Raw genomic sequence first — 12,663 nt, forward strand, 5'->3', positions numbered from 1 at the left:
ATTATAAGGTAAAAATCTGGGGGCTAAATATGGGATTTTTTGGCATTGTGGTAGTTGCAGAGATGTGGCAGTTATGCTTTTAAAATTCTGGTGCTTATTGTTATCCTCTTTCACCATAGTCTATAAAATTCACTCCAGCTTACTCAAAAGGAGTATTTACTAGCCAGAGAAGGAGAGGAATCCCATAAAGGTTGACAGGATGAGTAGAAGATCAATAAACTTTGATATCTTTACTGGGACAAAGAATTGTGTAAACCCAAATGGCTCCAAACCTTAGTACAGGAAGCATATGTCATTACTGAGACATCAAGCGCTGAGGTTATTGGGTTCCAATCACTCTGTTGTAGAACTTCATTAAAAGGTCACATTCTCCCTCAAAATGGAGTTGGGCAACCAAAAACACTGGAAAGCCTGTGTGAAATGAATAAACAGCCCAATTGCTTTGGATAACTGACTGTGCAACAGTTCTAGACAAAATCAGGATTTCTGCTTTCTGAAAGTGAGGAGAGTCCACTCCTGAAAACCACTTCCCTTGGGCACCAATACTAACCACCACCTCAGCACTCTCTTTCATCCTTTTATAGGATCCCATTTAGATTTAACTACTTCCCTTTCAGTCTGATGTTGTCTTTTTCTTGATTTTGCTTGGGATCTAAAAACATGAGGCCTGGAAAAGTAAGATTTCTTCTATTTCTCTTCTCCCTGATGAGTTTACACTAGTGACATATCACCATTAACAGAGATTGTGAATAAATCACAAAGGCAACATTAAAGCAGTTCCAGTTGTTCAACTAGCATCAATAAATTAATGTGTCCTGTTAAAGAAGTCCTGTTACATTGATTTTTCAGGCTTGGTCTTTGATTTCTTCCCTTTCTCAGAAATCCAATTACTCATTCTTGTTTTCCACTTCTGATGTGCGGCAGTATCTCAAATCTCTTTTGTTCTTTTTAATCATATTTATTTCCTCTATTAGATATTGTGGTGAACTTTCAGCTACAGAGGCTTTGAAGCTGTTTTCTGACATTTTCAGGCCCTATCCATAGACAGATGGAAAAATGACCAAGGACTCTTAGATCTTTCTATTAATCGGTAATTATTTTTCTTATCTGTTTTCCTAGGCAGCTCCTACTTTAAACAAGAAATCTTGCAAAGACGGATTTTAAACTGACTGCCATGATAACAAGGCAAACAGGTCTACAGAAATATTCAAACTATACCCTACTGAAAGTGTTAAAAAAAGCCCTTAAAGAATGAGTTTTGGAGAAGAAATAGATAAGTACAACATTTTATGGCAGTTAGCCATATTAGCCTTCTTTGTTTTGATGAGGGAAGGCTTCCTTTCCCCTGGCTCCCATGCAGGCTGAAAATTACAAAAGGAAAATTTACTGTTGTGGAATAAATATAACTTAATAATGCAGTACACAAGTATTTGTGTGTAGTCAAACATGTCTTAGTAATAAAAATAAATAAAAGCTCAGTAGATAATGTGTGAGGACACATAAAATACTCTAACAGAGTGAAAGCAATGGTTTGGAAATAATTTCTCTCTCCTGTCCTTGTGGAAGTACCTTTTGTGTACTGGAGGTGCCCGAAAGTAAATTACAGTAGATTCAAGAACACAACCTATTTTCCCCGTGTTTGTTCACTTCGTTGAAATTAATCTCAGATATAACAAAATAACCTGCCAACCTGCTTATAGTGTATGGACTTACCTAGATAATTGGATTAAATATACATTACATTCCAACCATAACATGTCTATCAAGCAACTAAAGAAGATCCATACTAAGAAAATCCATGTAATATACTGCTTACTGGCAGAAAAAGAAAAGACACACTGGTTGGAGAAATCATCAGGGAAAAGCTGTGCCAGCACAGTTGTAAAAAGATAAGTAATAATCACCAGGGTGAGAAAATTGTCTAGGAAGAAGACAGTGATCCCTATGGGGAAAAAAAGTCTGGCAAAATAAAGATTATAAGAATGAGGGGGAAAAAAAGATTTATCATCAAACAGAAGAAAAAGTTTTCAGCCTTTGGAAGGAAGTCAGATTTTGCTGATTTCACTGATGGAATGAAAAACTCAAACTGCAGCTAGCTCACTTCAGTATTTCTGTTTGTCAGAGTTAACATTAGAAAATGACTGTGGAGGCGGAGAGACAGGAGGTCAGGCAGTGTGGGCGTCAAGAAGGATGGAAAGATAAAAGAACTTGCAGCAGTCAAAGAGGCAATGAGTGTCTGATGAGGCTGCCATGTCCTTTCAAATAAAAAAAAGAATAGCAAGATTTTAAGATGCTGTTTTCAAAAGACACCCGCCTCCCTTATAATAATAATTCAGAAGGCAGTAGACTTTAAAAACAACAAAAAAGTGACTTCTAAAATTTCTGAAATAGCTGAAGTCTTGACCTCAATAATAAGATTTTACCCTTGCTGCTTGCCATAGAATTCTGCATAATACAAGGCAAATCACCTAAAATTAAAGTTCTCACAGGTGGCCACTAATTAGCTGCTTTTCGTTTTCTTTTCTTGAATTGGGAGCCTGAGATCTGGTTTGCAGAAATACTGAGTATTTACAGCTGTGGCTCATTAAAGACTCTGAAGTTATTTCAGGACGAGTACAGCCAACTTTGGCCACTCTCCTTTGCCTAGAACAGAACCACCTGAGACAGACAGACTCAACTTTTGAGAGGAATGTTAAATTCTCATTATAAAGTTGAGAAATTGCACCTCAAAGACAAAAGTAAAATTTGCTTAGGCAATTTTTGTTCTTTCATGCTGTACATCTCAGCTAATAAACTCCTGGATTTAGAAGCTGAATGCCACCTCCTTTCTAACTATATTTTGGACCAATGTCTGCCTCTAAATTGCCCTCTTTTGGCATTAGAACTGTTATTTCTTTCTCTGTATTTATTTCCTCAGTCCATGGTGGTTGTTCCTATAAATTCTGCAGCCAGCTCTGGGAAGGTCAGCCCTGACCTAAGTCAAAAGGCTCAGCCTAACTCCACCCAGAGCTTCTGCATTGCATTTCTCCAAAATTAAAAAAAAGGATCAGATATGTGTAAGTGTTCACAAGGTAAAATGATGAGTGCTACAGACAAGAAGAAGAAAGAAGTGTTTTCAGAGTCGGAATGAGCAGTATGCCGAAAGTATAAGTCCACATGTCAAGCAAAAGAGAAAAAAAGTGCATTGTTCTTTGCGTAAGCACCATTCATTTGTCAGAATAAATGAGGCAGCACTTCTAAGGAAAAACTGTTTTTCAGTGTAACTATAATCCTCATACACAACCATGGCAGCCATTTAAAGTTACAGTTCTGGTTTGGAGATGGCAAGAGTGATTAATTACTTTCTGAAGGTGCCTGTCCAGGGTACCTAAAAAGTAACTTAGATTTCTAATTTTCAAATGGCTAAAAATATATACACTCGATGATACTGAAAGAAAAAGGACTTAAGGCTTTCCCTGCACCCCCCCATCCCTCCCATGTCTATGGGAAATTGTAAAAATATCTGTGGCATAAAGATTTTCTCTAAATAAAGAGAAAAGGTCAGAATGAAATATCTCATTTCCAGTCCAGGTGAAGATCAGGCCCATATTTTACTACAGTTTAGATCAAATAAATAAGAAAATATTCAAAAGCCTTTTTTTTTTTTTTTCATTTAACAAAATACTACATAATGTCTAGCATACTCTCAAACCATTTTGTAACGTTTTTTGTATCTGGCATTTTTAATAACCTCACTTGGTATTTGATAGCTTCTATGCCCTAGTTTAGAAAAATCTTTAACAGACAGTTTTACAATAACCAGACTTTTTATTCAGCACAATGGCAGATTAAGTGGTGTTTTGCTTTCTTGTAACGTCTAGTCTATTGATGTTCTGACAAATTCAATACAAGAATAAAAGGATCCAATTTTGACCAAAGCAAAGGCTACAACTCCAGAGCTAAGATTTTCCTATCCAAAGAAGCAGGGACAAAATGAAGAAATAGATATAAAAGAATTTCACAATGTAATGCTGTTAAGCTCTCAGATCAACAGGACATAGAGTGATAGAATAGTTTGGGTAGGTTGGAAGGGACCTTCAAAGGTCATCTAGTCCATTCCCCCCGCAACGAGCAGGGACATCTTCAACTAGATGTAAGCGTATACTTACCTTTGATTTTATGAGTCATCCCAGTGACAAGAGGCTAGACTGTACTTCAAGATAGTCTTGTGTTTAAGTATGTGCTGAATCAAAACCAAGATGTATACATGATCACCAGTGTAAAATATTGATCATTAATCCAAAGGCTGGGTAAAAAGGGTCTTAAAATCTGAGCATTACATCCCAGTGATTTCTTCATTCGGAAAGGGTATGAGATTCTAGGGATACTTCTGCTTTACCCTTTTGGTCTGGCCTCACACCCAGACATTCTGGGTCAGAAAATACAGCAAAAGCTGATGAATCATCAGTGACTTGAATCAGCTGTAAGTGGCAATGCTCCTTATAAAGCCTCCTCTGCTCTCCTGCTCTTTCACCCCCTACACACAGACACATTCACTTGTCTCCAAACTCAGACTGCAACCTAATGGCGTAATTTGCACTCTCTCTGTTGCAGTTAAAATTAGTATTTTTCGGAATTTCTAACATTTTTATTTCCACAATTTATCTTAGTGTATTTTAGAGGACTATTTTTAATTCATTAAGTCCATTTCACACCCACTGATTCTAACTACATTTACATCCATGCACTGAAATAACAGCCCCACGTCATGCCTGCACAGGCTAAACTCACCCTGGCTGCGTGTCGTCAGTCACGCAATGATACGTGAACGTTCCAAACATCTGCACTCCCAGGATCCCATACAGGAGAAGAAAGAACAGAAGGAAAATTGAAACGCTCCAGATTTGCTCTCCGGAACGCCTGGCAAAAAGATAAATATGACACTGAATGAATGCACAGGCAATGTGAAGCCTCCTCTGAAAAGTTCCAGCATAAAATACATGCTCACACAGAGAAAGTAGTATTTCATCCTGCGGAAAATTTTAAAAATGTATAAAGTTCAGCTTTCGTGAAATAGCATCTAATGTCTTATACAGAGAAGTAAAGTTGATATCAAATAAAGACAAAAAAACCTCTTTCATGTCACCATTACATGGCTTTTGCTATTACAGTCTGTATCAAACATACTTAGGTGTGTTTGCTGGCATGTGAGCATTTCTGCCCATATACCAATGCATGTACACTTGTAACTGTAATGGTTAGGGCATGCACTCATGCATTTTTATTTATGAATATTACCCTACTAAGAATATTCACTTGGATTATTAAGTGCCCATATTAATGGAACAGAATTTACTGCCATTGGTTCAAAATTACTGGCTAGAGTTATTAGCAAAATGCTTCAAGATTTATTTAAATATTTGATAGTTTTGATCATTTTCCAGGAAACTTGATGATTCCTTAGGTATGGAAAACAGCAAGAATTTTTTGGCCAGAACTAAAATTCAGAAAGAATTAAGAATGAAGGATCATTCTCTGAGCTGCATAGTCAGTCCTGTAAGTCAAAACTGAAATTTTCTCTATTGTTCTTCAGAAAGAAGTCTGTCTTACTTCAAGATATTCGTTATCCTAGTTCTTGGCAGCTCAAATCGAAAATATATTCGGAATGCTCGAATCATAATGAGTGGTCGTGGAATCCGTAACATGCCCCAAGGTGACATCTGGTCAACTATTTCAGCAATTTCAAACACCTGAAAACAAAAGAATCCACAAGTTTTTGTTTTGTGTTGTGTTGGGGTTTTTTTGGAGTTTTTTTTTGGGAGATGGGGGTTGGGTTTGTTTGCTTGTTTGTTTTTTAATGACCCTGTCTTATTCTCATATTCGTTTACAGAACTCTTTAAAACTATGAACACTATACATTATTTTTTTTTTTTCATTTTCAATCTTCTCTTGGTTTATAGTTCATTTTGTCGATGCTTTTTAAAAGAAAAGTCTTAGTAAATCCTTTAATCCATTTCTTAGTTATCCTAATGAAATTCCAAAAATACACTCCGCCTATGTTCATAATGCTTCTGTCTCAAACGACTCAAGAAGACTGTGCAAGCTTATGTCAGCTGCCTGCTTCTGTGCTAGTCCTTCCCCACAAGTTTCCCCACAATTTTGTTAAAAGTGAATAATTTACATTTCCAAATCTGAAAATCAGTATATGTTAATGTTGCACGCCACTAAGGTTTTTACTAGGATATAAAAGTACATATACACAGATTGCCTTATGAGTTTCAACATGCTTATAAATTCTCCACTTAATTCCAAGTGCACAAGATGTATGTTCTTCTCCTAGATGCTACTTACAACATGAATTTCATGCAAGGCACAGAACTGGGAACCACTTCTTTAATACATTGACAGGTCTGGCATTCCACAATGACTGCTTAGCTTAATGACTGGGTGAAGATGTCTTGTTTTAATCCTCATGTCTCACTCTCTAGCTGCTTAATTTAATATTTGCTCAAAGTACTAAGAAAATGGAGGGGGAACCTGGCAGTGCATAAACTGGATAATCAACAGAGCTCATCTGTAATGATCAACCTTCACTCTACATGTATACACCATGCACCAAAGTTTCCCCTGTGTAAGAAGCAGAAAATTACAATTTGTCTTAAATTTGTCAGAAGTGGATAAGTTATGCCTAACAGCAACCACTACAGAACTTTTACAATCCTTATTCTATTGAAGGCCCACTCTCACAGTCTTCAGTCTGTTCTTATCCAAAAAACTGGCTGTGGTTAAGGACTGATTGGTTTGCAGGAGTCAATTTCACGTGTATTTTAACACTGTACATTTTTCTGCAACATGCCCAAGCTCCCTTCCTTACAAAAATTTATCAAATTGTTTCCAAATGTTTGGGGTTTATGTTTTGGGTTTTTGTGTGTGTGTGTGTGTTTTGTTTTGTTTTGTTTTCAATTGTGCTTTAACTTGAATTTTGGAAAAGGTTTTGTTAGGTGTGGGCCATACTATGTGAAACCCCTCCACTCACCATATCGATATGCCTACAGCATGGCAAACATCTATTATTGGAGTTGTTCTCCCTGTAGTTGCCTAAACCAGTCACCATGGCATCCTGATAGACTCAATGGAAGGGGATAAGCACAACTGCCACATGGAAAAAGAGATAAATGGCTCTCTGAAGATTCTTCTCTCTCCTGTGCAGAGGGTTTATGGTAAAAAGCTTCAGATTATTGTGTAACTTCTCAATAACAAAAATTAAGATAAATTTTACTATTAATGTAGATATGCTGCAATGTGCAATTATCAAGTTATTGAATTCAGCAGTTTCTTTAAAACCAATTTGACCCATGTACAGCTATACTTCCACAGCTCATAATTCTGTGCCATGTCTTTTTCACAATTAAGGAACTATTCATTGAAAAAGGCAAGTGAAATAATTACCTGTAAAACCAGTGACACCCAAAGACAAAAGACCATGAACCCATCAAACACACACCAACGATCCTTTACATAGGAGCTGTCACCCTACAAGAGACACAAAAGCTAAGAGGTTAACAATTCTTGGTTTACTGTCAGGATTTACAAATACCACAAAAAAAAGTTCTTGGAAGAAGGTAAAGTCTTCTCTGTACCCTTTTAAAAACGGCACTTTTAAAAGACTCCAAAAGACCAGTATCTGGGCTGGAATATGCTGGAAACATATAAACGCATCTTCTGAGTGAATAAATGGTGGCTTCATTCTTGTGCGATACTTGTCAGCTTGTGCCAAAAAGAACTGATAAATAAACCTATTATTTACACTTTGATGTAAACCAAAAAACATAGAAAAAATGGACACTGGACTCACCTTTCCACTGTATTGCCCATCACAAAATCGGAAGATTAGTGTAAAATGCTAGCAATCTGGTACTGTGCTGTTCAATTATTTCAATATTGCTCATCAGCTTCAATCAAATCAGTATCATTTTGCATTCATTTTTTCATAAGTTTTCAAACCTTTTTCATGCTCTTAGAAATGTCCTACCATTTCCAAAACACTAGACAGTAACCATCATCTCATCACAGTGTGGGCTTTTAAGTGCCTTTGGACATTTCTTGAGCAACTTTTTACCATCTCAAAATCACCATTCTTTAGACGTCATTAATGACAGGTACCATGAACTTTCAACATCGGTATTATTGGCACTCCATTACTTATCTGTTACAGCACAAGGATTCAGAGCATACCTCTGCACTAGAGAATAAAAGAAACTCAGGGAAGGAAACTGAGCACCTTGATGACCCATATGCCTGTTCTCTGGTCCTGCTTTTGACTTCTTCAACTAGCTCCCTCAAATAACTCCTGAGCATGGTTTTGGTGAGAGTCCAATCCAGAGATGACTTCTAAAGTGCACTATGGAGAAGACAGCATCCAAGCTCAGTTTCCTCCATACTAGCTTATTCTCAGTTTGCATGCTTGGAAAACGTCATGTGTCACAACGATTTGCAACCCAGGCACTCCACTGAAAGCTATAAAAACACTTCTTTGATGGGCAGATAATGCCTCACACTTTTCTTAACTAACTGAAAAAAAATCTACATTTATTAGGTAGATTACAGCTCACAGTTAGTTTCTCGTACCACATGGTATGTAGAGGAATTTGGGGACCAAATGCATACAGATAGAGACAACTTGTTGAAAGGAAGACCAGACAAGACCAGGCCTCAGGAAAGTGGATAACGCAGTTTCGTGTTTTATAGCAGCAAGAACATATGCAGAGACATTGGCAGTGTATCTCAGGGCACACAAACACCCCTTTCCAAATGAGGTTTCTCCCAAGAGGCTGAACGTGCCCTCCCTTGCCCTACACATATCTGGTTCCTTCTCTCTCTTTAGTGTTAATCCAGATACAAACTACAGTGTTTGATATCCACCCTTCATAGGTATAATTGGGGAAAAAAATTATTGTCAGGTCTCAAGAATCTCGAAGACATTACTGGGCTCTGGCCTGTTACGTGATTCCTGGCTTGATACACGCTGTTTCTTATCTCAGTGATATTATTTCCATTATTTCAGTCAACCTGTACTTGTTTTTAAATGTCTCAGCATCTTCACTGATTCTAAAAGCACAGACAAGCTGTTTTGTTTTAATCTAATATTTTCAATGACATGCAATATCCTAAAAATGATTTATCATTCCTTCCAGTAGGTGACAGCATGATATATTTTGTAAATAGAGACAAATCACGTTTTTGTTTTGTTTTGGTTTTTTTTTAAAGTTTTATTTCGGTTGCATAAATTCTTCAGGGCAGAAGTGAATAAAAGATACAAAGAAAATACAGTAAGTGATTTTCAAATCAAAAATAAAGGATAGAAAACTTCAATGCTGTTTTCAGACAGAGGATTTTCTAACAACACATGATGATGTTAAAAGTTTTTCTCAATCCGACAATTAAGAGGAGGAAGACTGCAAATCAGGGAAGCAACAGAACAGGAACTTTTGCATCATAATTTTAACCTGTCCTTTCTGAAGAAAGTAGACTTAGTTCCCTAAGTAAAGTCTGACCTAATGAGAAACTCTGCAGTCAGGGCTGAACAAATTCATCTGTTTCAGTGCTTATGTTCAGTAACTGTGAAGCAAATGGATGCTATTTCTCTGGGGAGATCAGCTACCAACACCCCAAATCTCTCAACTCTCTCTCATCTCCCCTGTTCCCTCTTGGTGAACAAATCTCCAGTGAGCTTTGTATCAACATGCAACTTGAGTCCTTCAGTTGTGGTTCTGAACAAATATGCTGATTGGTCTTTCTCTCACTGAAGAACTCTTCAAAACTTACTTTTCTTGTCTTAAGCACCCTTTGTGTAAAGCAAAAAGTTTTTCTGAAGTTTGGCTGTACAGATCTGAGCATGAACTTGAGCAGGAGTTCCTGTATTCAACCTCCTCTGAATAAGTCATCAAGTACTCACTAAAAGCCAAATAGTTTTTTTTAGAAATTGCTTTTTCTCTCCACAATACTTGTGGTATGATTGAAGCAGCTCTGCTGTTTTCTCCTTACACAGGAAAATATCGTAACCCTTTCCACTCTTCTCACCATCCAGGCTGTTCCACCACCTCACTTCTCTCATCATCACACCAGGGCAGCTTCCACCACTTCATGCTCCCTGCCAGGGTGGCTTTCCAGGGCAACTCAGGACACCTGAATTACATCTCTAGAAACTATTCATTTTGGTTCAGGTTCTGACCCTTTTGGCTTTGGATGTAGAGATGCTTTGGCTAAATACTTTTCATGTTTGTCATTTGGCTGGCAGTGGGTGTGGTGGGGAATCTTAAATGCATTTATACCATGTATTGGCATGTGGGATGTAATTTGGTGTTGGAAGCATTTTTAAGGCAAGACCATGTCCTGCTTAATGTGAAAATCAGAATATACTTTTTAGTAAGAATCTTGACATTGACTTCAAGTGCTGCTTCCATGAAAAATCTAATTCTGACTAAACACAGTCTAGCACTCACATATTAATAGCAATGAACAGTGAGTTTCATTCACATATAAAAAAGCCTTTGGCTGAAATTCTGCACTCAGAGTCAATGGCAGTCTGTTCTTAGATTTGGAAAGGAATATAGATACATAAAATTTAAATACATCTGGTTACATCTTACCTAAAACAGCTGAAGTATTGCAATGTGTTAATCCCTCACCCTTTTTTCATCATGTCAGCTGAAATCTGAGAATCATTGATAAAGTTTGTTTTAGCATTTTCTTATGAACGCGCCATCCCAGACAATTTACATTACAGTTTATAAGTCTTTGAAATGTGGTCTAAACATCTCCAAAAGATGAAGAATTAGTACTGTAGACTATAAGCCTCACACTGACACTAATCCAAACATCTTAGAGTCATTAAAGTTGCTAACATACTACTGCCTGAAGTGGACAGTGGACTCTTTAATGTGCACAGCAAGTCCTGAAAGCTTGTCCAGCAACACGGAATCATAGAATCATTTTGGCTGGAAGAAACTCTCAGAATCATTGAGTCCAATCATAACCGAACTCCGGCAGTAAACCATGTCCCTAAGAACCTCTTCTAAACACCTTTTAAACACCTCCAGGGGTGGTGACTCCACCACTTCTCTGGGCAGCCTGTTCCAATGCCTGACAACCCTTTCCGTGAAGAATTTTTTCCTAATATCCAATCTGAACTTCCCCTGGCACAACTTGAGACCATCTCCTCTTGTCCTATCACTTGCTACTTGGGAGAAGAGACCAACCCCCTCCATGCTACAACCTCCTTTCAGGTAGCTGCAGAGAGCGATAAGGTCTCCCCTCAGCCTCCTTTTCTCCAGGCTAAACAGCCTCAGTTCCCTCAGCTACTCCTCATCAGACTTGTGCTCCAGACCCCTCATCAGCTTCATTGCCCTTCTCTGAACTCTCTCCAGCACCTTGATGTCTTTCCTATGTTGAGGGGCCCAAAACTGAACACAGGATTCAAGGTGGGGCCTCACCAGTGCTAAGTTCAGTGGCACAATCACTTCTCTTATGATGTATATGACATACAATCCATCAAGACAACAAAATCATTTGCTTCTGACAGAGCAATGGATGCCAGTCCACTCACGCAGGCCATGACTGTAAGCCTGGGCCAGCCTTTGAAAGGCTTGTGCACAGCAAACCGGGCCCTCACTGTGAGCCTCTCCCAGGCAAATCAAGCTAACTAACCAACAGCTATTACACACAAAAGATTTTAAGATACAGAAAAAAACCCGAAGTCCTAAGCAGCAATACTACTTAGCTTTTCTGTATTAACTAGAGGCTTATTCATTATTTTGTAATACCATTCCTAGCCTCTCCAAACACTTTCTCCTCATACACTTCTATCTTTTCCCTCGATATTTATTTATAACAGCTCAGCATCACTGTTAGGCCAGTACACAACCATGGAAATGGCTTTCTTGGTAAACCACACATGTAGAAATTGATCAAAAATTTGCCTCTCTCTTAAAGGGGCTAATCTGAGTGAATCTGAAATTTGACATCCCAAGAAGACAGACAAGCTTGACATAACAGTCTGTAATTAAAATATTCTCTGCCCTGTAAGAACTTAATTTTCTATGGCAATGTTGCCATAAATAGGGAAGAAAACCTCCAGTTCAGTGTTTCTTATTAAAAAATAGGACCAATGAATAACTCTCCTCCCTTCTCCTTATTTCACCAGTTTTTGCTTAATTTTAGTGCCATTACATTAACTGAGTACTGTTTGATCTCATTATCTGTATTAGCTCATTTCTTCATTTTTTATTTTCACATGCAATACTAATATCTCAACAAGAGCACTGACATGCCACAAGATACACTATCTCAATTATAACCAGCACATTAAAGATAAAACAACAGCCAGTATTAGGTGCCCGAAGAAGCAGCTACACAAGTTTACAGAAAAAAAGAATGTTATGCAACTTAACTAATTGGAAATGTGAGCCAATACAAAATACAGGCAGAAGTAATAACACTTGATGTAGTCACTCCATGAAAGCCACTACAGTTTAACTTGCACCAGAAGGGCAGACTAGCCAGACTATATTTTTTTTAATAAAGGTTTATTCCATTATGAACCTTGCTGCAAACAAAATACTCCATGAAAACAGCTTCTGAATTGCATAAAGCAATCTGCTAGAAGATTATGTCTCCTAATTTCAT

At 37.7% G+C, this 12,663-nt stretch overlaps 1 protein-coding gene across 5 annotated transcripts in view; it reads right to left on the reverse strand.

Annotated features, from left to right (window-relative positions):
• Window positions 1–12,663, reverse strand: part of NALCN (sodium leak channel, non-selective) — a 245,206-nt gene that overhangs the window by 207,602 nt on the left and 24,941 nt on the right. For all 5 annotated transcript variants that reach the window (XM_071807107.1, XM_065829703.2, XM_071807101.1 and 2 more), the window contains 3 exons: window positions 7,429–7,512; window positions 5,590–5,729; window positions 4,771–4,899 (listed from right to left, as the gene is read on the reverse strand). In XM_071807107.1, coding sequence (XP_071663208.1) covers window positions 4,771–4,899; window positions 5,590–5,729; window positions 7,429–7,512 — 353 coding nt within the window. The remainder of the gene's footprint in view (window positions 1–4,770; window positions 4,900–5,589; window positions 5,730–7,428; window positions 7,513–12,663) is intronic.

The sequence above is a fragment of the Patagioenas fasciata genome, chromosome 1, assembly GCF_037038585.1.
Source record: "Patagioenas fasciata isolate bPatFas1 chromosome 1, bPatFas1.hap1, whole genome shotgun sequence".
NCBI classification, from domain to species: Eukaryota; Metazoa; Chordata; class Aves; order Columbiformes; family Columbidae; genus Patagioenas; species Patagioenas fasciata.